Genomic DNA, 20,674 nt, shown 5'->3' with positions numbered 1-20,674 from the left:
ATTGACACATTTAATTAATTATTAACCATTTTAATGAATTATTTAATAATTTATTTATTTAATTCATTATGGCACTATTGTCCCCTTCATGTCTCACCTTGAAATAATTTTATCTGTCAGCCTCACCCATCAAACTAAGTGGGCGGGGTTAACGCTGCCACTGCAGCTTCTCTAACATTTGATTGGTTGCCGTGCCAAGTAAGTCAAGACTAATCTTCATATGTCTGGTCAGGTTGTCAACATAGAACATGTTTACAAAAGTGCTCAGGTGTTTTCAGAGATGTCACTAGCTCTGCTAACAGTCAGCTGACAGAGTGTACCAAGCTCACAGCCCCGGTGTTCCATCTTGACAGTTTTTTTGGGTTTTTTTTTTTAGCTTGTTTGTTTTTCGGGGGAAAAGGCAGGGGGGGGGGGTTACGTTAACCGGTTTGTTTACATATTCCACTCTCCGTGTTCCACATGTTGCATTCGCAGATTCTCATTTGCACCGAACGATCGTCTCTTTCCGCCTGGTCTTGTGTCTCTGTGCTTCTGTAACATAAAGAAGGAGCTGACATTTTTCTCACGACACCAGCGATCAGCTCAACAGACCCTCAGTTTACTTGCATGCATCCTCCTCCTCACTTGTCAGCTGTTTAACACCTGCTGCTAATTCAAGAAACACGCCCACGTTACCTGGTGATAGTCACAGTTTAACTGGGCAGCCGGTGCTCGATTTAACGCAATGTCGGCACATTTTTCTGCACAAGATAAGTAAATATAGTTTTTTCCCTGAGTGCAGAGCTGCTGGAGCTTGTTTCCCAACAGAGCACTTTATTGGTGAACCCACTTTATCAGCGGCTTATGTCCAATCACCGGCACACTGCTTTGAAACCTCACCTGAGTGTTAGCACTCAGTGGTTCAGTGGTCCAGTGTTTAACTGGACTTAATTCACTCAGGTTTTGTTTGTCGGGTCACGTTTACTTTGCTGTTTTATTTACAACTGAGCAAATCGGTTTGGTTTCGACTGAGAAAATTGTCAGGCGGTGGAAGGAATACTTCGAGGACCTCCTTAATCCCACTGACACGACTTCCGAGGAGAAAGCACAGTCTGGGGATGAGGGGAATGACCCCCCCAATTTCTGGAGGCGAGGTCACTGAGGCAGTTAAACAACTCCTTGGTGGCAGAGCCCCTGGTGTTGATGAGGTCCGCCCCGAGTTCCTGAAGGCTCTGGACGTTGTAGGGCTGTCCTGGTTGACACGCCTCTACAATGTTGCGTGGAGATCAGGGGCAGTACCTGTGGACTGGCAGACCGGGGTGGTGGTCCCAGCCGAGTTTGGAGCAGCGGGAATGAGGATCAGCACCTCCAAATCTGAGGCCATGGTTCTCAGCCGGAAAAGGGTGGAGTGTAGTCGACTAAAAACTGTCCAAAGGTAGATCAGCAGAGCTTAGCTTGTCTCAGTTCAGTTAGTTCCTCCTGCTCTTACCAAATCACTTCCTTTCCAAAAATTGCTGCTGATCTATTGTGGTTCATATCCCAGTGAAGGCATTCAGCGAAAGTTCAAAGGAAATAAAATGACAACTTCTCTCTAAGACTTTCCAGATGTTTACCTGTTATGTCACACAGTGCGGCAGTGTTGATGTCTCCTTGTATGGCAGCCGCACACACCACTCATCACTGTTCCTCTCAGCAGTCAAAAACAGTTTTTGTTCCTTCTGCAGCTCATATAGACAGGCTTTGCCCCTCGACAACTTTCAGACCTCCGTATGGATAATAAAGCTGTTGTGCGTCTGCTTCCATTTCGTCACATGAAGATGGATGTATGCAGCTTCTCAGAGGTCTTGTCCTGACAAAGTTCATCACATACACAACATCATCTGACAGAGGAGCTAGATCTTGGCAACGAGCACCTCACCATGCAAAAAACAGTGCGTAACAATAACAAGGCCTTTCAGTTCTTCCACTCTTTGTTGTTCAAGATATTTTCATGTGGCTGAAAAAATGTCTTCTCTTGTTTTTATGAAGGTTTTTCTAGTTCACTGTGTTGTGAAATTCTTTATATTATTCAGAAATTGTCACTAGACATTTTTTTTTTTGTGTCTGTCCCAAATTCACTCCGATGGTAAGAGAGGGCAGTGAAACTTTCAGGAGAAGTTTCTACTGAAAAGGGGTAAAGAAGCAGAACTTTGCGCTAAAAAGAGGTGAATCAGCAGAATTTCTGCTGAAAAGAGGAAGAGAAGCTGAGGTTTCTGCTAAAAAAAGAATCTGGAATTTGTGCTGAAAAGAGGTGAAAATGCTGAATGTTCAGCAAAAAAGAGATAAGGAACCTGAAAATTGTGCTAAATATATTTGAATATTTAGTTATTGAAATAAATGAACCAAACAAAGTTTTATTTCTAAACATATATAGACCACCAAAATCTAATACAAACTTTTTTAATGATTTCAATGACCTTTGCTCTGCAATATGTCTAGACTATGACCAGATAGCAATTGTGGGAGATTTTAAAATTCATACTTACAAGCCACAAGATAGCAGAACAAAAGCAATAAATTATGTCCTCCATAACTTTGATCTAATCCAGCACATTAGTGAGCCAACGCATAATCGAGGACACACTCTGGACCTACGTATTAGCAAAGATCTAAATATCTCTAACATTGCCATTACTGATATTGCATTATCTGATCATTTCTGCATTTCATTTGATAGCAACATCTTAGCCAATATACCTAATCAGAGTAAGATCACTGTTAAAAAATGCTTCCTTAAAGAAAACTCAGCTGAATATTTTAAACTGATGTACACTTCCACCTTGTTTAAATCACCAACATCCACCAACACACATTCAGTAAACAAACTGACAGATGATTTTCTATCCAAAATCTTAGACATGATGGATAAGATTGCACCATTCAAGGTTAAAACTGTCTCTAGTAAAAAGAAGTCTCCGTAGAGAAGTGATCCACTGGTATGTAATGAAAAAAGAGAGTGCCGGCGTGCTGAGAAAAAATGGCGGAAAACTCAACTCCAGGTTCACTGTGAGATAAAGAGAGGCTGAATAAGTATCAACTATCCCTGAAGGATGCAAGGGAGTCATTTTTCTCTGAGATTATTCATAGAAAAAACAATAATGCTAGGACATTATTTGCTACAGTGGAGAGATTAATTACTCCTCCAGTGGCAATAACCCCTGAACTAAGCTCCACCAGGGCCTGCAATGAATTTGCCAGCTTCTTTATTGAAAAGATCTTGAAAATCAGAAGATTGATTGGCACATTAGTTTCAACCCCAATACCGACGTTAAGCCCAATTAGCACTTATGCAGAGAAAATGACTCACTTTCAAACAATAAATCAATCAAGCCTCGATAAAATTATTGAGAATCTAAGCTCTGCCACCTGCTGCTTGGATATATTATTATATAGTATTATTTCTTAAAAAGGTCCTCCCAGCCATCAGGGAGGATCTGATCCAAATAGTTAACGCATCCCTTCTATCAGGTGTCTTTCCCAAAGCCTTAAAAATAGCAGTTATCAAACCAATATTAAAGAAAAAGAACCTAGACAGCACATTAATGCAGAACTACAGACCAATCTCTAATCTTCCATGTATCGGTAAAATTATTGAAAAAGCTGTTTTCCAGCAGTTAAACAGCTTTCCCACAATGAACAACCGCTTTGATATTTATCAGTCTGGTTTTCGTAGGCACCACAGCACTGAGACAGCCCTTGTCAAAGTGTTTAATGACATCCGTATAAATACTGACCGTGGGAAATCCACAGTATTGGTACTACTGGACCTTAGCGTGGCGTTTGACACCGTTGATCATGATATATTACTGGAGCGTCTAGAGAGCTGGGCCGGACTTTCTGGTACAGCACTTGACTGGTTCAAGTCCTACCTTAAGAACAGGAACTTCTATGTGTCAATTAGCCAATTTTCATCACAAAATATAGAAATCACATGCGGGGTCCCCCAGGGTTCCATCCTAGGACCCCTCTTATTTAGCATTTACATGCTCCCGTTAAGCCAGATTATAACCACCAATAATATTAACTACCACAATTATGCAGACGATACTCAACTTTATATCTCAATGTCACTAGGTGATATTGAACCTATCCAAACTCTTAATAAATGCATTGAGCAAATTAATAATTGGATGTCTCATAATTTCCTTCAACTGAACAATAACAAAACTGAAGTACTTATCTTTGGACCCAAAAAAGATTGATTAAATATCAGTAATCAGCTCAAACTGGTCCAACTAGAAACTACCAATCAGGCCAGAAATTTAGGTGTAATAATGGACTCAGACCTGAACCTCCAGGGCCACATAAAAGTTATAACAAAGTCAGCCTTCTGTCACCTGAGGAACATTTCTAGGATTAAAGGACTGATGACACAAGGAGACCTAGAAAAACTCATCCATGCATTTATCTCTAGCCGGCTTGACTACTGTAACAGTATCTTCACAAGTTTACCCAAAAAATCAATTAGACAACTGCAGCTGATTCAGAACGCTGCTGCTCGTGTTCTCACTAGAACCAAGAAAATAGAGCACATTACTCCAGTTCTAAAGTCATTACACTGGCTCCCTGTAGTTCAGAGAATAGACTTTAAAGTGCTTTTATTAGTTTATAAATCTTTGAATGGGTTAGCACCAGAGTACATTAGGGATCTGCTATCATGGTACAAACCATCTAGATCAGTCAGGTCCTCCAGCTCTCGTTTATTGACCGTCCCTTGAACCAGAACTAAACATGGAGAAGCAGCTTTTAGTTTCTATGCTCCTCACATCTGGAACACACTATCGGGAGAATTTAAAGCTGCAGAGACACTGAACTCTTTTAAGTCTAAAATTAAAACTTACTTATTTAGACTTGCTTATGAGTAACTGATCCTATTATGGCTCTCTACTTCTTTGTTTAAATTTTTTCATATAAATTATTGTCTTGATTATTGTTTTATTGTAAATGCTTTCTTGTAAATGTTTTCCTGTATTTTACTTTTATAGTGTTTTGTGTTTTATTTTAATCATGTAAAGCACCTTGAATTGCCTTGTGCTGATAGTATGCTATACAAATAAAATTGCCTTGCCTTGCCTTGCCTAAAAAGAGATTAAGAAGCAGAACTTTGTGCTGAAAACAGGTGAATTAGCAGAATTTCTGCAAAAAAAAAAGAGGTAAAGAAGCTGAAGTTTGTGCTGAAAACAGCTGAAGAAGCTGGAATTTGTGCTGAAAAGTAGTGGAAAAAGTGAACATTCTGCTAAAAAGGGGTGAAAAAGCTGAAATTTGTGTTGAAAAGAGTTTAAACAGTTGAACTGTCAACTGATTTTTTTTTTGTCATAAGCGGGATTCGAACTCCTGCTCTGAGAACAGCTGCTCATCTCACTGAGCTAAAACATGGCTCAGCCTGGCAAGCAAAACTGGTGATCACACTGATAATGTGGTCCCATTAAGCAAAATTGGCCCAAAAATTGAATAAAAAGCTTAATATCTCAAAAAGTATAAACGTTATTAGCATGAAAAGATATAGCTGGCATTAGCAGAAGGAGCAGAACAGTATAAAGTTTAAATCGGTTGAAAACTGAGGGAGTAGTTAACCAGCAAAGGTCTGAGCAACTAGAATAAGGTAGAATAAAGTTTAAAGAGAAACAGGATCTCACACAATTAAATGTTTCATACTCACTACATTATACAACCAAACAGAGGGAGTACAGCAGATAGTGGAGTGTGTTTTTATGCATAAAATATCTTCCCACACATTCATCCAGTGACTTGGATGATGGTTAGCGCCCACTTTGCCCACAGTAGTGTAAATATATCCTGCCGCAGCATGGGTGTCTCCGTGGTTTGATAGAAATGGACATTGCTGTCCTCTTGAATCAGAAGATTTCATGGGCAGCTGTCAAAAGTCATGCTCTTAACCCTGAGCTCGATTGGCTAGGACACACATGCAAACGGATACATCCGTGAGCAACACTGTGTGCACCTACGTTCCACATCGACTTGAACAGATGTTCAACTTGTGTGCCAGCGTGATCCAATGTGTGTGTTTATTTTTGTGTCTTTTTAGATCAGTTTTCCCCATTCATCCATCGTTCAGAGTGCTGGCCCTAGCAGAACCCCCTGTCGTGGGGAGTGCAGGCAGCAACAGCAGAGCTCAGCAGTGGTTGGGCCCCGAGGTGCTCACTATGTTCCTTTACCACAATGTCATGCCGCTGGCCAAAGAAGAGGAGATGGGCCTCATACAGGGACTGGTGAGACATGCAAATACTGAGACCTACTAAAAATCTTGGATGGGTTTCAATCTCAGTGACCTTGACCTTGGTCAAAGGTCAGTGGTCAAGTTTTGTTAAAATCCTTTGAATTTGATAACTGGAAAACAAGGCGACGTAGGATTTTGAAATTGATCCCATACATGTGTCTCTAGGAGGCTGAGGGGTAGCACTGGTGTTTGCCAGTATTTTTCTAACTGGAAGACAACGCCTCTGTTTCCACTCTCATCATAAGTCCTTCTTGGCTTCTTTTTCTTCTTTTGTTTTTAGGCTCCTAATGTACCGATGGAAGGAGCAGAGCAGCTACTGCACCTCGCACACAGTCTCCGCAAGACAAATGACCCCACAGTAAGTGTGTGTGCTTTACATATGGCAGCAGTTCCCAAATGGTGGGCGGGACATGAACATTATTACTGCATTATTACAACAGAATTTTGGGTTTACTTCACCAGACCTAGCATGTGACAAACTACAGACACAGGTAAATGGTAGTGGAGTTTTGAGAAACTTCCCAAAATACAGGTGTTGTTCTCGTTCCAGGTGGTGTAAATGGATGTCAGAAGTGTACAGTCCAACAGTCACGTGTCAGATTGCAGATATTTTTTCGTGCAGATATAAAGGTAGAGATGTTTGGAGGCTACTCATGTATGGTGTCTGTTGCTAGGCACAGTCTCTGGCCTCGTCTCTCTCCACTAGACAGCTGCTAAGGATCTGTCGCCGTCTCTCTCAGCACCCTGAGGAGAGCATCACTCACGCAGTTAATAAGGCTTGTCTCTCCAGGTACACACTCTCTCTCTCTTTCTCTCTCTCTCACACACCCACACACACACAAGCTGTCCAGGGTAGACCCCACATCTCACTCTGTGATGGCTGGGTTAGGTTTCAGCAATATGGATACACAGAAATTAATGTTAATATTTGATTTGTGTGTCATAAAAACAAGGCAACTGTGTGGGTTTTTATTTTGTGTGTGTGTGCGTGTGTTTTAGATTCCTGCCCAGCCTGGCCCGTTCCTCTCTTCAAAAAAACCTCATGAACTGCTCCATACAGGATGCAACAGACCCTGCTGATCGCTCTCTTGATTATCCCTGTGAGTTCCAGTCACTTAGATCAATTAGATTTAAAATGGTATATTATGCGAAATTGTGTGTTATGTGTTGTTGACATAACACAGGCTCATCCCTTTAGTTAGGTGCCTTTTTTGTTCTTGAATGATTCATAGAGGACCATTAAGATTGTGACTCAAGACTTCTGCACAGCACTGTATACCAGCAGAAGCACAAATCAGTTCGCTTCATTTACATACAGCAATAAAGTCTTTATTGTACCAATATTACGGAACATAGGTTAATAACTGAATATAGAACTGTAACCCCCCTCCAAAGGCAACCTCAATCGCTTATTCTACAGAAATGGAACAATGCACGATAAATGACAAATAACTTGTAAAGCTGGTAGCCGGAAAGTTTTGTCTCTTAGCATTCATTCTGAACTTGTGATGTTTCCTTGTAAAGAATAAATGTCGACTTCTACTGTGTGGACATACTGGTAGCGCAGGCACATGTATTATTTAAAAGATGGAAAGCAGGATTCAGCTGGCCTCAAAGAAAACAAACAGCTCAACCCAAAATAATCTCGTCTTCTGACTCACAAGCACCTCTCAGCATTGTCAAAAATCAGGTTTGACTCTCTCATTTGACTCATGCATGCAATTATTCTGGTTACAGGTAAAATGGATGTTTTCCAAAGCACTAATAATTTGAACAGTGGATCACTTGAGTGTGTGATTAGTGTTCGATTGTGAGTTGGCATGTGAGAACTAGGAGCACCACTCATGTAAACCAGTGAGTGGGATTATTATCACTAAAAAGCTGGTGACAAAATGCTCAGTGACAAAGCAGCTAATGATGCTATTGTAGGTAAGATCAAAACATAAAATAAAAGGATGCTGTGGAACTCCATGGATTATTTTTCTTTGTATTACATGTCACAATCCAGGATATTTACTACTGGGTTACTAATATTGGTACATGATTCTTGATGCTCATTTGATGTCAAAACAAAATGATTCTTCCATGTTTTTAACCTCCTTTGTCAAAAAAGTAGTTTGAATCCACTAACTTGGTGGTGGCATGTTGTTTACTTAAAATGTTGGCACAATGCTTTGTTAGCAGGAAATGTTGGGTTGGTTCCTTAGTAGCTTGCTAATGTCACTATGAGGTATGACATTCATTAGATTATGCTCAGTTAAGCATTTCTATATTAGCTACTGCAAATATTGTAACTGATGGGGCAAAGCTGATTTTAACCTGGCACAGCCAGCTGTCTCATACAAAGCGCCAATGTGTATTTCAGGATAACATAAGAAGGATAATTCTGTGGATGTTGTTGAATGTTGAATTGAAACTCATCCACCTGGAATTCTTAATGAAACTGTAATTCCATGCTTTTAGCTGCTTCATGAAATTTGAGGTATTTTCTCCTTTGCTTTGAAATTAGCAACATTAGCATTGTTTGTGTATAGCCCTGTTGCCTTTCTTAAAGCATGGGCAGAGATTTTGCAGTAGCAGCATTAGTTACCATCTTCTGCCTGCAGTTTCCCCTGTGCTTTTGGGTGTATTGCTCCTTCTTCAGCATTTAAGGACACTAGTATGCTGTCCCTGTCAGTTCTGAGAGAACTGCAGCTTCAATACACGTGCTGCCTGCAGTACAGGCAAGGTACCTAAACAAAAACAAAAAAGCAATAGAAATGTAACGTTTCCGAATTTTTGCCAACTACACTGATACATCTTCTAGACATGAATGACAGTATCAGATTTCTGATATGCATTATTCATCCACATTATGTTATGAATGTTGATAGTTCTTCTTTTCCACTGGAAGAATATTTCCTGTTAGCTTTGATAGTCGTGCATCAGCACAATCTGACATCACACCAACTTTGTATTCAGCAGCAGCAGGTTAAAGTGTCCAATGTTATATTTTCATCAAAGACTGTACTTAAAAGATAGACCTAGCCACCATGGCGTCATAGGTTTCTGGAGCGTTAGACTTGGATTTTATTTTATTTTTGAGCCAGAAGTGAGAATATTTGTACAAGATGGTGAAGTCCTAAGGTGTCTGCTAATAATAATAATAACATTTTACTCACCAAAGATAAAGCACAAACTTGGCTGTACCACACAGCACGCCCGATTATTATTTAGACAATTCAATTAAACAGCTCCAGAAGGCACCAGTACTGCAAGCACTCTCTCTTTTTTGACAACAGCATAATAAAACTGTAAATTCTCTTTTTTGTGTCCCACCCCAATATTTTTAGTGGCTCCCATATGGCCACCCCTATAATTAAAAAATTCTGGAGGCACCTCTGTCTCACATGCGTTTCTGTCATGTCCAGAAAGGTTTGGGCATGGGCTGCATGTGAGAAAATGCAGTTTTATTGCAGTTTGTACGGTCAAATCACTGCATCTCAAAGTCTGAGTTGGGGTAAAAGGAACCATTCCCAGCATTAGTCAGTCTAAATGAAGAAGCCCATGTGTTAGGGAAAATATTCTAAAACACTTCTTCAGTAAAGACTCAGAGAAGAGAAACACACAGAACTTCTTGCTAGCAAGGGCAGCCTCCAGACTGAGACTCGCACTAAGAAACTGCCCCAATCTTTATTTATACTTCAGTAGGTGTGTGTGTGTGTGTGTGTGTGTGTGTGTGTGTGTGTGTGTGTGTGTGTGTGTGTGTGTGTGTGTGTGTGTGTGTGTGTCCTGCTGATCAAAGGGTCATGAGAGCACAAAAGGTACATCCTTGGTCAGGAAAGGGGGTAGTCTCCCCCACCCTAGATAACATGGTGAGGAAGTCCAGCAGTTCATCTATATGTAAAGAAGCACTTAAACTAAAACAGACATAGCTACGTTAATCCTGCCGTAAAACAATAAAACAAGGTATGAGCTCTCATGCTCCCAGACGTGGGGGTGCATTCCTGGGATGCACCCCAAGCCTGCAGCCTGTTAGAGATCACACACAATTAATTATATGCCTCTAAGTATACATGGTTGAATATTTCCTAATACAAATAACTACATGCAGTATTCTACCATATGCAAACTTATATCACTAAAAGATTATACTGACTACTAAATACAATTTTCCATTGACATCATGTTTATGGCCCACATTGCTGTATTTCTACAGGTATGGTAAAGGACGGTGTGTTGACCATTGGGAGTGTCTCCGCTCCCATCTACAATGCTGACCAGAAAATGAAGGTTCCTGACGTGCTCTTCTATGATAATCCCCAGGTAAGCTGTGAGAGGGCTGGAAAAGACTTTTTTCAGTCTCAGCACATGACCCAGATTTGATCACATAAGTGCTAAGGCAGATTACAACCTGTAAAGCGTAATCTGAATTTCAATTGCTCTTTTTTTTTTCTCCCTCAAACTGAGAAAGCTTAGCTCTGCAGATTCACCACCACCCAGTTCAGGCAATCATACACCAATGAAAACACAGCTCTGTCCCTTGTTGTCATCGTTATCATACTTGCCTTTGTCAGATTAAAGTTTTCATTGTGTAAGGATTTTGCTTTTAGTTCCGGTATTAGCTGATATTTCCTCTGGCCATGCTCTTTCTCATCTGTGTTGGACCCTTATCAGATAGTTTTAGAGATGCTAATCTGGCCTGGCAGTAACATCAGCCCCAATACACTGTTAGCGACCTCTGATTGGTTGGTATTGGGTTTTTTATGGTATAATAAAATTCTTAACTGTCTGTGTCGTCGTGTGTACGCCAGGCATGATTACTGCTGAATGTTTGGTGTGATACACATTGAGTTTTGGTGTTTAAATAGGATCAAAATTTTTTTAAAAAGCTTCCTCCTGATGGACTTTGTGTTTTTCAGTTTTTAAAATGTTCAGTTGCCAAAAATACAAAAGTCACATCGGCTTCAGGGTACATGCTGTGGGGGTGAAAATGGGCAGAACTCCAAGTGCTTATCTTTCTTTTCAGATTCTTCACAGTCCTACTTCTGTTGCTCTGTGCTGATTGATGCTGAGTGGTAACAAATATCACAACTCAAGCAGCTGAATCTGAATCAAATCTTTAAATGCAGCAAGTTCCATAAATTTTGCCTTTGGTATCCTGTTCACAGATCGCTTTCCTCAGCGGATAAATCAATAGGTTTTTGTTTGGTTTAATGCTAGTGTCTTGTGCCTAATCCTTGCCTTATTGGTGACATTAATTGCAGTATATCCAAAAAACAACCAGCCATGGTAATGATACTGTGACATCCTCTGGCAACACTGATGATTTATCTCTTTCTTCATGTCCCCATTTTGCGCTTTTTCCTCTGCCTGCCCGTGTTTTGGTCTGAAATAAAAAAGGTGGAAGAGGTTGAGATAGGATGGAAGCAACGAGGATGACCTACTTTATGAATGACCTGTTTTCTGAGCAAACTTTGTTGTTTTTAATACATTTTAAGCTGATTTATTCTCAACTGTAAGCAGTATTGCTCTTTGCAACATCCATCTGGGTTAAATTACAATCTGAGCTACTTGTTCAGCTGAATATGTGTTTGCTTAAATATCTCTGCAGCACATGATGGTGATGGAGGACATGCTGAAAGACTTTCTGTTAGGAGAGCACCTCCTCTTAGTGGGAAACCAGGTGAGTGATGTTTGAAAGCGTATTAATTTCACCATATTGTAATTTCCTCTGCCCACAGAAAAGAACCCTGGGCAACCTTTGGTCCATTTATGGTCAGGATTACAAACCCACTTTTTGTCATGTAAAATAAACAGAGGTCAGATCTGTGTTTGCAGACCATGGTTTTGTCTAATTTCTGGAGTAGTGGTTTTTAGTGAAGTAGGCCACCCATGTCAGCTCTGTTCGAGCATGGAGGGAAGAGTTACGAAATAGACTCCCTGCGTCCTCATGTCACCCTCCAACCCTGCGCAGTCACAGTTCACATAAGGCATAAGTAACATAAGGACACATGCAGCAACTCCTTGGGGGACACTCTGTGCCCCAGCGTTGTCCAACTGGGCTGGGTTAAAGGGAGGATAGATGAGGATGGATGACTGGACATGGTGTGCTGTGAGCCCAGAGGAGTGTTTCTGTGTTTGTGTTTATTTGTGCGCTTGCATATGAGAGGGACTGAGTGGCAGAAGGCATTTGCAAATCTGAGTGTGTGACCATGCACGGTCCACGCTGAGGCATTACGAGCTGTCAGAGCGACTTACTGGACATCTGACAGACTGGCCGAGAGATCCGACAGGCTCTGTGGGATGCCGGTGGGAGTCCCGAAGAACAGCCCCTGTCACAGCAAAGCACCATCAAAATTAGAGGGATGCAGTTGGGTCTTCCTCTCAGTCCTGCCTCTTTGAAAGTTGAAATGGATGCTTCTTTCTATCTTTGTGGTCTAACTACAAACACAGTCCACATATAAAGACTGATGATGATGTCCCTCCACAGGGTGTTGGCAAAAATAAAATTGTGGACCGGTTCCTGCACCTTCTCAACAGGCCCAGAGAATATCTACAGCTCCACAGGTGAGGAGAATCACCATAGCATCATTTTTCTGTTGCTGTCCTAGCCTTTTTGAAACCAAACTTCATGAGCCAACTAAGAAGTCTCACTGAGAAATAAAGGTACTCTGCACCCCCAGTCACAGCGTAGCTCCTCCACTAAGCATACCCTACGGTGTTTTTCTTTTTGACTCTAATTGAAATCATGATTTACTAATGATTTATGTTGCCAGTGATAAGATCTAAAACCAGTTACTGAGACCATAAACTCATCAGTTTGATTAGATCAGAGAGCCTAAATTTTGTTTTCCCATGGATTTCAGCACAAGTAGCCTTATTTTTGGAAGCAGAGAAGTCATTCTGGAGACTTTTAGTTCCAGAAGCTAAGTTAAAGTTTTATGAGGTTCATGTTTAGAGTAGTGGTTCCCAACCAACAACTTTCTGCTTCAGAGGGTACTTCTGCAGTAACAAGGAGGTATGTGGAAAGATTATGTTATGTAATCTTAAATTCATTTTTTAACTGAATCAAGGAACCGAGTTGACCAGCAGAACAGTTAAGAGACACTTATCTCTTATCATTCACATTTAGTCATTAATCTCTGACTCTCTTCCATAGTGTGTCTTTTCACCTGGCCCCCTCCCTTCACCCCCAACTGGTCAAAAAAGATGGCTGCCCCCTCCCTCAGCCTGATTCTTCCTGGTTTCTTCATGTTAAAAGGGAGTTTTTCCTTCCCACTGTTGCCAAAAGCTTGTTCATAGGGTGACGTTGGATTGTTGGATTTTCTCTGTTATTGTGGGTTACATGAAAATTGTAAACACATATGCAATGGCAAAGAAATGAGTTGAAATGGCCAGCCAACACAGTGGCAGTCTCCAGTTTAAAATTAGTACATTATATAGCTCCAAGTTGCGCCAATTTCCTCAAAGTGCTTTATAGTGTAATGGTAAAGATTCTACGATAATTGAGAGAAAACTCCAACAATCAGATGGACCCATCCAATGAGCAAGCACTCGGGACAGGGGGAAGGAAAAGCTCCCTTTTTAACAGGAAGAAACTACCAACAGAACCAGGCTCAGGGAGGGGCAGGGATCTGCCTGGCTGGTTGTGGGTGAAGGAAGACAGACAAACGTGAGAGGTGTGAATGAAGAGCTTCTTTATTACAACACAGTTGTTGGAATAAATCAGATGGACAAAGAAGACTTCCCTGCTCAGTGTGTCTGATGCCACTTTTAATTTGATGTTTTAATGTTTTTTAAAGATATCACTAAACTTTCCTGTTCCACCAAAAGCTGTAAGGAAAAAGCCAGTATTTTTCTTACTACCTTGGCAGCCTTGACCTTCTCATATAAGAGCATTAAAATCTATTTTTTTCCTCAGTAAATTAGGCCTTTCTTTCCCAGAACGAAGACTTTACATGGACAAACTAAAGAAAAGCCTTTTCAGTCTTTGTTAATTCGGGTCCCCTGGTTCTATAAATACTCACATGGTGACACCATAAGAATTTTAGGTCAGGTTCTGTAGCTCAGATCATGGAGCCAAGAGATGGGCCTCATTTTGATCTCGGCACTTATAAGAAATCAATGACTCTGATGGAAGCCGAGCAATTTACTGGAGAAAAGTTTAATTTTGACGCCGGTCAATTCTAGATCAATAACATATTCAATATCATTCTTAAGGCCAGATTTTTCTACTGCCTGTGCGTGTGTAGTTGTTTAAAGTCATGTGAAAGTCAAAGTGGAGCTGAGCATGGATGTGGCCTGGTTTGCTACTGTAGCAGTAGCTAATATTAGACCAGGGCAGAGGCAGAAATATCTGCCTGTGGCTATTGGGAGCCTGTGTGACTGAAGGCCTACAGAGATGTGGCTCAGAAAAAGCAAGACACGTGCAGCCGGCCAGGAAGGAAACTAGGACAGCTCCTGGGTCAGATATTGTGAGATATCGAAGAGCAAGCGAGAGGAGATGTTCAGAGGAAGAGAAAATTTTGGGCGACCCCAGGGAGTTATAGTTGTCGGGGAAATGTTCAGTGTTATGATTGTGTGGCTGGCCTGTGGAAACCAAGTACAGTGTCACTGACACCTTTTTTTTAGCTGCACTGCATCTACATCAAATGATAGTAACAAATGTTCAAGTAAAAAAGCACTACGAGAAACATGTGCAAGATCTGATCACCAGAGTTACCCTTTCAGTTCAACAAGACTAAGTTTAGCCATTTCAGTTAGGAGTTACTTTGTAGAAGAATTAGTAACCAGAACCTGTTTTGCCCTTTTTGTTCTTAATACAAAGCATTTCTGAGTGTAACTTAAGCTTATGGGGCAAGCAGGTGAGCACATGCAACCAGGCTGAAATGAGGCACCATGGGTTCATATGCGGCCCGAGTCCCCTTGCTTTCCTCTCCACTCTCCATTCCACTATCTAATGAAGGAAAAGTCCCCAAAAAGGTCCTTAAGAAATAGAAAGCATTTCTAAGGGTGCGCTTTTTTTCTAGCACTATATAATTAAAAGAAAAAGTACAATTTGTTTGTCTAATAAAGATGTGCTGTGCTTCTCCCCTGCTGTGCATGTACGTGTAGCTAAAGTCCTTCTAATGCCAGTCTTGCTACTCAGCAGCCATCTTTGAAACATGCCTGGGCAGTTATCTTGAAACGCTGAATGAATGAGGAGAGAGGGTAAACATTCATTTGGATGCTAACAAGGGTGTAAACCGCGCATTAGAGAGTCCAAAGTCAAGGCAGATTGTTGACTGGTGTGCATTGTGGCTTGTTGCACCAAAGCACTGAACAGGTGTAGAAGTAATTCACATTACAGCAAGGCTTAAAAAGTTTTTTTTTAAGTACTTTTACCCACATTTTTACTACCATAATTAGTGCTGTGCTTACGGGTTAGAGCAACAACATGACAGCAGATATGTTTCCCATTACCTAGCCGTCTTTACTGTCCACATGGATTTCTGCTCAGAATTCTTTGAGCCTGTTTCCTCTTATGTAATGGCTCTGTTGTAACCATCTTCTTTTTTCGTTTTCTTTTGCCTCTGCAGGGATACAACAGTCCAGACTCTGACCTTACAGCCCTCGGTGCGAGATGGCATCATTACATATGAGGACTCCCCTCTGGTCAGTTAGTTTTTTTTTTCCCCATGTTCACAGATGCCACAGATGTATATTGTGGTAGACATGATCATCACCACAAATCAAGTTGTGTTGGAATCGTTTTATTCTGTATGGTTTTATTTGTTTTTGCCACATAGAAAGCATGTTCTTATTTACCTGAGAGTTCTGGATGTTTTGTAAGGTACAAGTACATTTGAAATGTAACTCAGTCAGTTTAATTCTTAGTGTGAACTATTAGAAGTGTTCTAAAAGCCATCTTTTGTGATGAAGAAAGCCTGTGCAGAGATTTGAGAATTGGACTAATGTGCTCAACTGTTTTTGTGTAATTACAGGAATCTAAATGAGCTGTCTGATGGAGTTTTAGTAAGACCCATAAAGACACTGTTACAATAGTCCACTAAAAAGAAATCTGTGCACATATTTATTTATTTTTGTATCAGTTTTAGACAGACATCCTGCGGATTGTGAATGTGTAGGCCAGTTTGATATATGTATTCACCACATGAACTCTTTCTATCTGGGACAGCATCTTCATCATCAGCTTTTTCACAACTGTAACAACAGACATCCATACATTTTTGCTATAGTTTTAAGATTAAGGTTAATAGGCTGATTTTTTTTTAATTGTCTTTATATGACTATCGATATTTAGGTCAGTCAATAATTATTTCAAGATTTCTTGCCTGGTTTGAGAATTTAAGCAACATTCGTCTAGATAGGTTAGAGACTTTAATTCTTTTTTCTTTAGAGGTGAAAAAAATATACCTCAGTCCTTTCTTTCAATTTCAGGAAGTTTGGGCACATCCACTCATTAATTTCAAGTGCAGGGCTCAGTAGTCCTGAGGTGACACTGATGTGTGCGGTGTGAATAAGAATGAAATGTAATATGAATGCAACATCTGAGATAGAGAAAGGGTGTATATGTAAGTATGAAAGATCCAAGGATGGAGCCTTGAGGACTCATACATGTAAATATATAATATTATGTATAACAGTATGTGAATGCTCAGGGACTGTCATTGGATTCCACTTATGATTACCAGTGATTTGTCTTATTTTCTGGACTTTTTAGTGAAAGATACAAAATCATCAATAGTGTATTACGTTTCTGGGTGCAGTGGCACAGAGTTGTGTGTGAACATTATTTGTTGTTTTTTAATCTCAGAGAAAGATATCCATCTTGGCCATTTTAGATCAAGATTTTAAAAAAGGATTATTTTGCTTGACAATGGCAGGCTTCTTAATGGTTTACTCCATGAAATACATGAAAATAAAAATACATAATAGTAGCTTTGTTGTTCTAATCGCCAGCAGAGAAGAAACTGTGGTATTTGTGTCTCCCATATGCCTAAGAACTTTCTCAACTTATGTGTCGAATAAGCAGCTTTCATAGGAGCATATCTGATGACTTCTCAGAACACAGTGTCCAGAGCTTTTAGTACATTGTGATGCACACCTACACAATCCCAAAATTAGGACTACTTAGTCAAAATAAGTGAAAAAACCTGTGAGGGTGGATTGTGAATGTGTAGGCCAGTTTGATATATGTATTCACCACATGAACTCTTTCTATCTGGGACAGCATCTTCATCATCAGCTTTTTCCCAACTGTAACAGCAGTTGTGCTTTTTTGTTAGTCAAATGGCATGTGTGTGTATGTTTGTGTGTGTTGTCTGTGTTCAGGTAAAGGCAGTGAAGTTTGGCCTTGTGTTAGTGATAGATGAGGCCGACAAAGCTCCTACAAACGTCACCTGCATTCTCAAAACCCTGGTGGAGAGCGGAGAGATGATCCTGGCTGATGGACGCAGAATCATCTCAGGTGCACTCATACGCACATTCATGCATGCACACACCTTGACAGCAGACATGTCCCAGATTCAGAACGAGAACTGTTTTTACGACGAATTAACGACTGCATGTACTACAAGGCAAACACGAGTGGAACATCAGATGCAGGCCACTGAAGGAAGCTTAGGATAAAAGCCTTTATGGACAGGTACCAACAGATTTTGGATCACGCTGCTCTGTAAACATTTAGTTTTTCCACATATTCCCATGTAATCACATGGGCTGCTGACAGCTACTCCATTCCTGAGAGGCTCATCCTCCTAGTGGAATGTAAACGCAATCTTGAGACTTCATAAACACAACCTTCAGGCTGTCAGCGTAGTAGAGGTATGTGTGAAAATCTGTGACACAAATTAAAACACTGAGAGTAAAAAAGGAGATTCATACAGAAACAGACTGAGATGAAACTGTGCTTGTTTTGGTCATGTGTAGACAACAACTGTCTGTTCCACAGGTCCACGTGAAGCCGAGGGGAGGCCTGACACCATAATTATGCACCCAGACTTCAGGATGATCGTCCTCGCTAACAGACCTGGTTTTCCTTTTCTGGGCAATGACTTCTTTGGAGCTCTAGGTACCCAAAAACACACGCACAACTGAAACTGAGGCTTTTCCTACAACATTAATACCCCAACACATTAAAAATAGATAAACACTTAACTTTTTTTTTTGCCCTGGGTATCGAATATTGTATATGGAGAGAAACACATTAAATTCTGTCTTGTATTTTGTACCAGGCGATATTTTTAGCTGCCATGCTGTGGACAACCCGAAGCCCAAAGCGGAGCTGGCTATGCTAAAACAGTATGGCCCCGATGTTCCCGATGCTACGTTGCAAAAGCTCGTGGCAGCCTTTGGAGAGCTCAGGTCCTTGGCCGACCAGGGTACCATCAACTACCCCTATTCTACTAGAGAGGTGGTCAACATTGTCAAACACCTCCAGGTAGGAAGACACACTGAAATACGGTACATACTGACTACCTTTTATTAATAATTCATAACATTTATGCGACCTGAATCCTGAACTGCTAGTGCTTTAATAATGTAAGAGAGTCTCCTCAAAATATAGCTGTCTCCGAGAGGAGAGAGGGTGTCTGTGCTTTGGTCCACTTTCAGAAGCTTACAGCTTAAACATACAGCTAACTGTCAGTTAAAGGGATCAACGGTATCTCCATGTTTTTATCCTCTTGTAAAGTGGCGTTACTTGACTGAGAGTTCAAAAAAATCGAATCTATGTTTTAGCTCTGTTCCTTTAAGCCAGGTTTCTTCTGATTGGCTATCAATGATATAAAAAAAAGAGGTTTGAGTAACAGGTGGGTGGGGCTTCCGCGCCCCCAGCCAGACCTCTATGCCTGAGATGACCATATTAAATATGCCCCCTCTCTACTAGGAATGTCACAATACAGGAAATGTAGTAGTCTGTACCTTTACCAATATAATTAAGATATTGCATGTACTTAAACCTGAACTTTGTTTTGAAGAAAAAAACATCTAAACAAGAAGGATAATACTTTGGATGTTCTTACTATATGTAACAACATATGTTACTAACTCAGTAACATATAGTAACTATATGTTACTATATGTTACTAACTGAAATTTTGTCAACTTGAATTCTTTGAACAGATGGTTTTAGGTCTGTCACTATACTGCAAGTATTTCCTGCCTGGGTCTGAGAAGCATGATAGGATTGTTTGCATATTGCCCTTGGTCATCTGCTTCAAATGAAAAGTGCTTCCATACTAAACTCTTATCTTTCTTATAACCACGTCAGAGCAGAGCTGTGACAACAGCTGGACTAGTCACCATCTTCCATTGCAGTTATTGCTATTCCTTGCACACTTTTTCTTGAACTTGTGGGTGTCCTTCTTTTCATTCATCAGCATGACTAGAACATTGAGAAGACTATGCTGCCCCAGCTGGTACATGTACTATCTACTGTACCTGTAGTACTAAAACAAAAAAAAGTATTATTATAGAACTTTGGTATCTAGAAATAGCAGTATTGATGTTCGTGGCATCCCCTCTGTTACATCAGACAGAGCTACAGAAGTGTGAAACAAAGCATTTAGAGCAGTCTGACGTGTGAACCTTTGACTCATGTGGATTACTTGTACATAGCTTTTTTTTTTTTTTAAATTTAGAATTTCCCAGAAACAAAGAAAATACAGTTTTTAAATAAGGAACGTAATATAAAACAACCTATAAGAAAACAAATAAACATCATGTAGTTTAAAAAAAAAAAAAAAAAAAAAAATATATATATATATATATATATATATATATATATATATATATATATATATATATATATATACTTGTACATAGCTTAAACACATTACTTCAAACCTTGACCATGTTTTTATAAGAGCATGCACCACTGGAGCGTTATATACAACCTTGGATCCAAAATGGTTTGTATACTGTGTAAAATGAAATTAAAAATAGAAATCATCATTTTATTCAGAAAATATATCAAATTTTTAAATTAAGACATTTTACTATTTAATGAAAACAAATGAGGGCATTTTGAATTTGATAACAGCAACACGTCTTTTAAAAGTTATGATTAGGGCAATGCTGGAAAGGTAAGTGGTGCTATTGTAGAAACAGACGGCTGGCGGAACATTGTGCAGCTAATTGGGTTCATTGGTTAGTAACATGTTAGGGTGTAAAAAGAGCATCTCAGAGAGGCAGAGATTCTCAGAAGTGAAGATGGGTACCAGTGTGCAAAAAGCTAATATCTCATCATCCTCAGTACATAATGTCATCAGAAGAGTCAGAGAAACTGGGGAAATCTCTTTGCCCGAGGGATAAGGCTGAAAATCAATAATAAATGAACATGATCTCCAGGCCCTCAGGCAGCACTGCAGTGAAAACAGATGTGATTCTTGGGGTTCAGTAACACAGTTCACTGTGCCATCCACAAATACAGGT

At 40.2% G+C, this 20,674-nt stretch overlaps 1 protein-coding gene across 1 annotated transcript in view; it reads left to right on the top strand.

Annotated features, from left to right (window-relative positions):
- vwa8 (von Willebrand factor A domain containing 8) overlaps nucleotides 1-20,674 on the top strand; it is an 88,984-nt gene that overhangs the window by 29,370 nt on the left and 38,940 nt on the right. The window contains exons 15-25 of the mRNA XM_085373858.1: nucleotides 6,065-6,248; nucleotides 6,537-6,614; nucleotides 6,931-7,046; nucleotides 7,256-7,356; nucleotides 10,455-10,561; nucleotides 11,850-11,921; nucleotides 12,729-12,805; nucleotides 15,817-15,892; nucleotides 17,573-17,708; nucleotides 18,192-18,311; nucleotides 18,475-18,680. Of these exons, the coding sequence (XP_085229984.1) occupies nucleotides 6,065-6,248; nucleotides 6,537-6,614; nucleotides 6,931-7,046; nucleotides 7,256-7,356; nucleotides 10,455-10,561; nucleotides 11,850-11,921; nucleotides 12,729-12,805; nucleotides 15,817-15,892; nucleotides 17,573-17,708; nucleotides 18,192-18,311; nucleotides 18,475-18,680 (1,273 nt within the window). The remainder of the gene's footprint in view (nucleotides 1-6,064; nucleotides 6,249-6,536; nucleotides 6,615-6,930; nucleotides 7,047-7,255; nucleotides 7,357-10,454; nucleotides 10,562-11,849; nucleotides 11,922-12,728; nucleotides 12,806-15,816; nucleotides 15,893-17,572; nucleotides 17,709-18,191; nucleotides 18,312-18,474; nucleotides 18,681-20,674) is intronic.

This window comes from Diplotaxodon limnothrissa, linkage group LG16 (genome assembly GCF_057381915.1).
Source record: "Diplotaxodon limnothrissa isolate DT_005_m linkage group LG16, D_limnothrissa_male_GT1.1, whole genome shotgun sequence".
In the NCBI taxonomy this organism is placed as follows: Eukaryota; Metazoa; Chordata; class Actinopteri; order Cichliformes; family Cichlidae; genus Diplotaxodon; species Diplotaxodon limnothrissa.
This window is presented reverse-complemented; position numbering and strand designations above follow the sequence as displayed.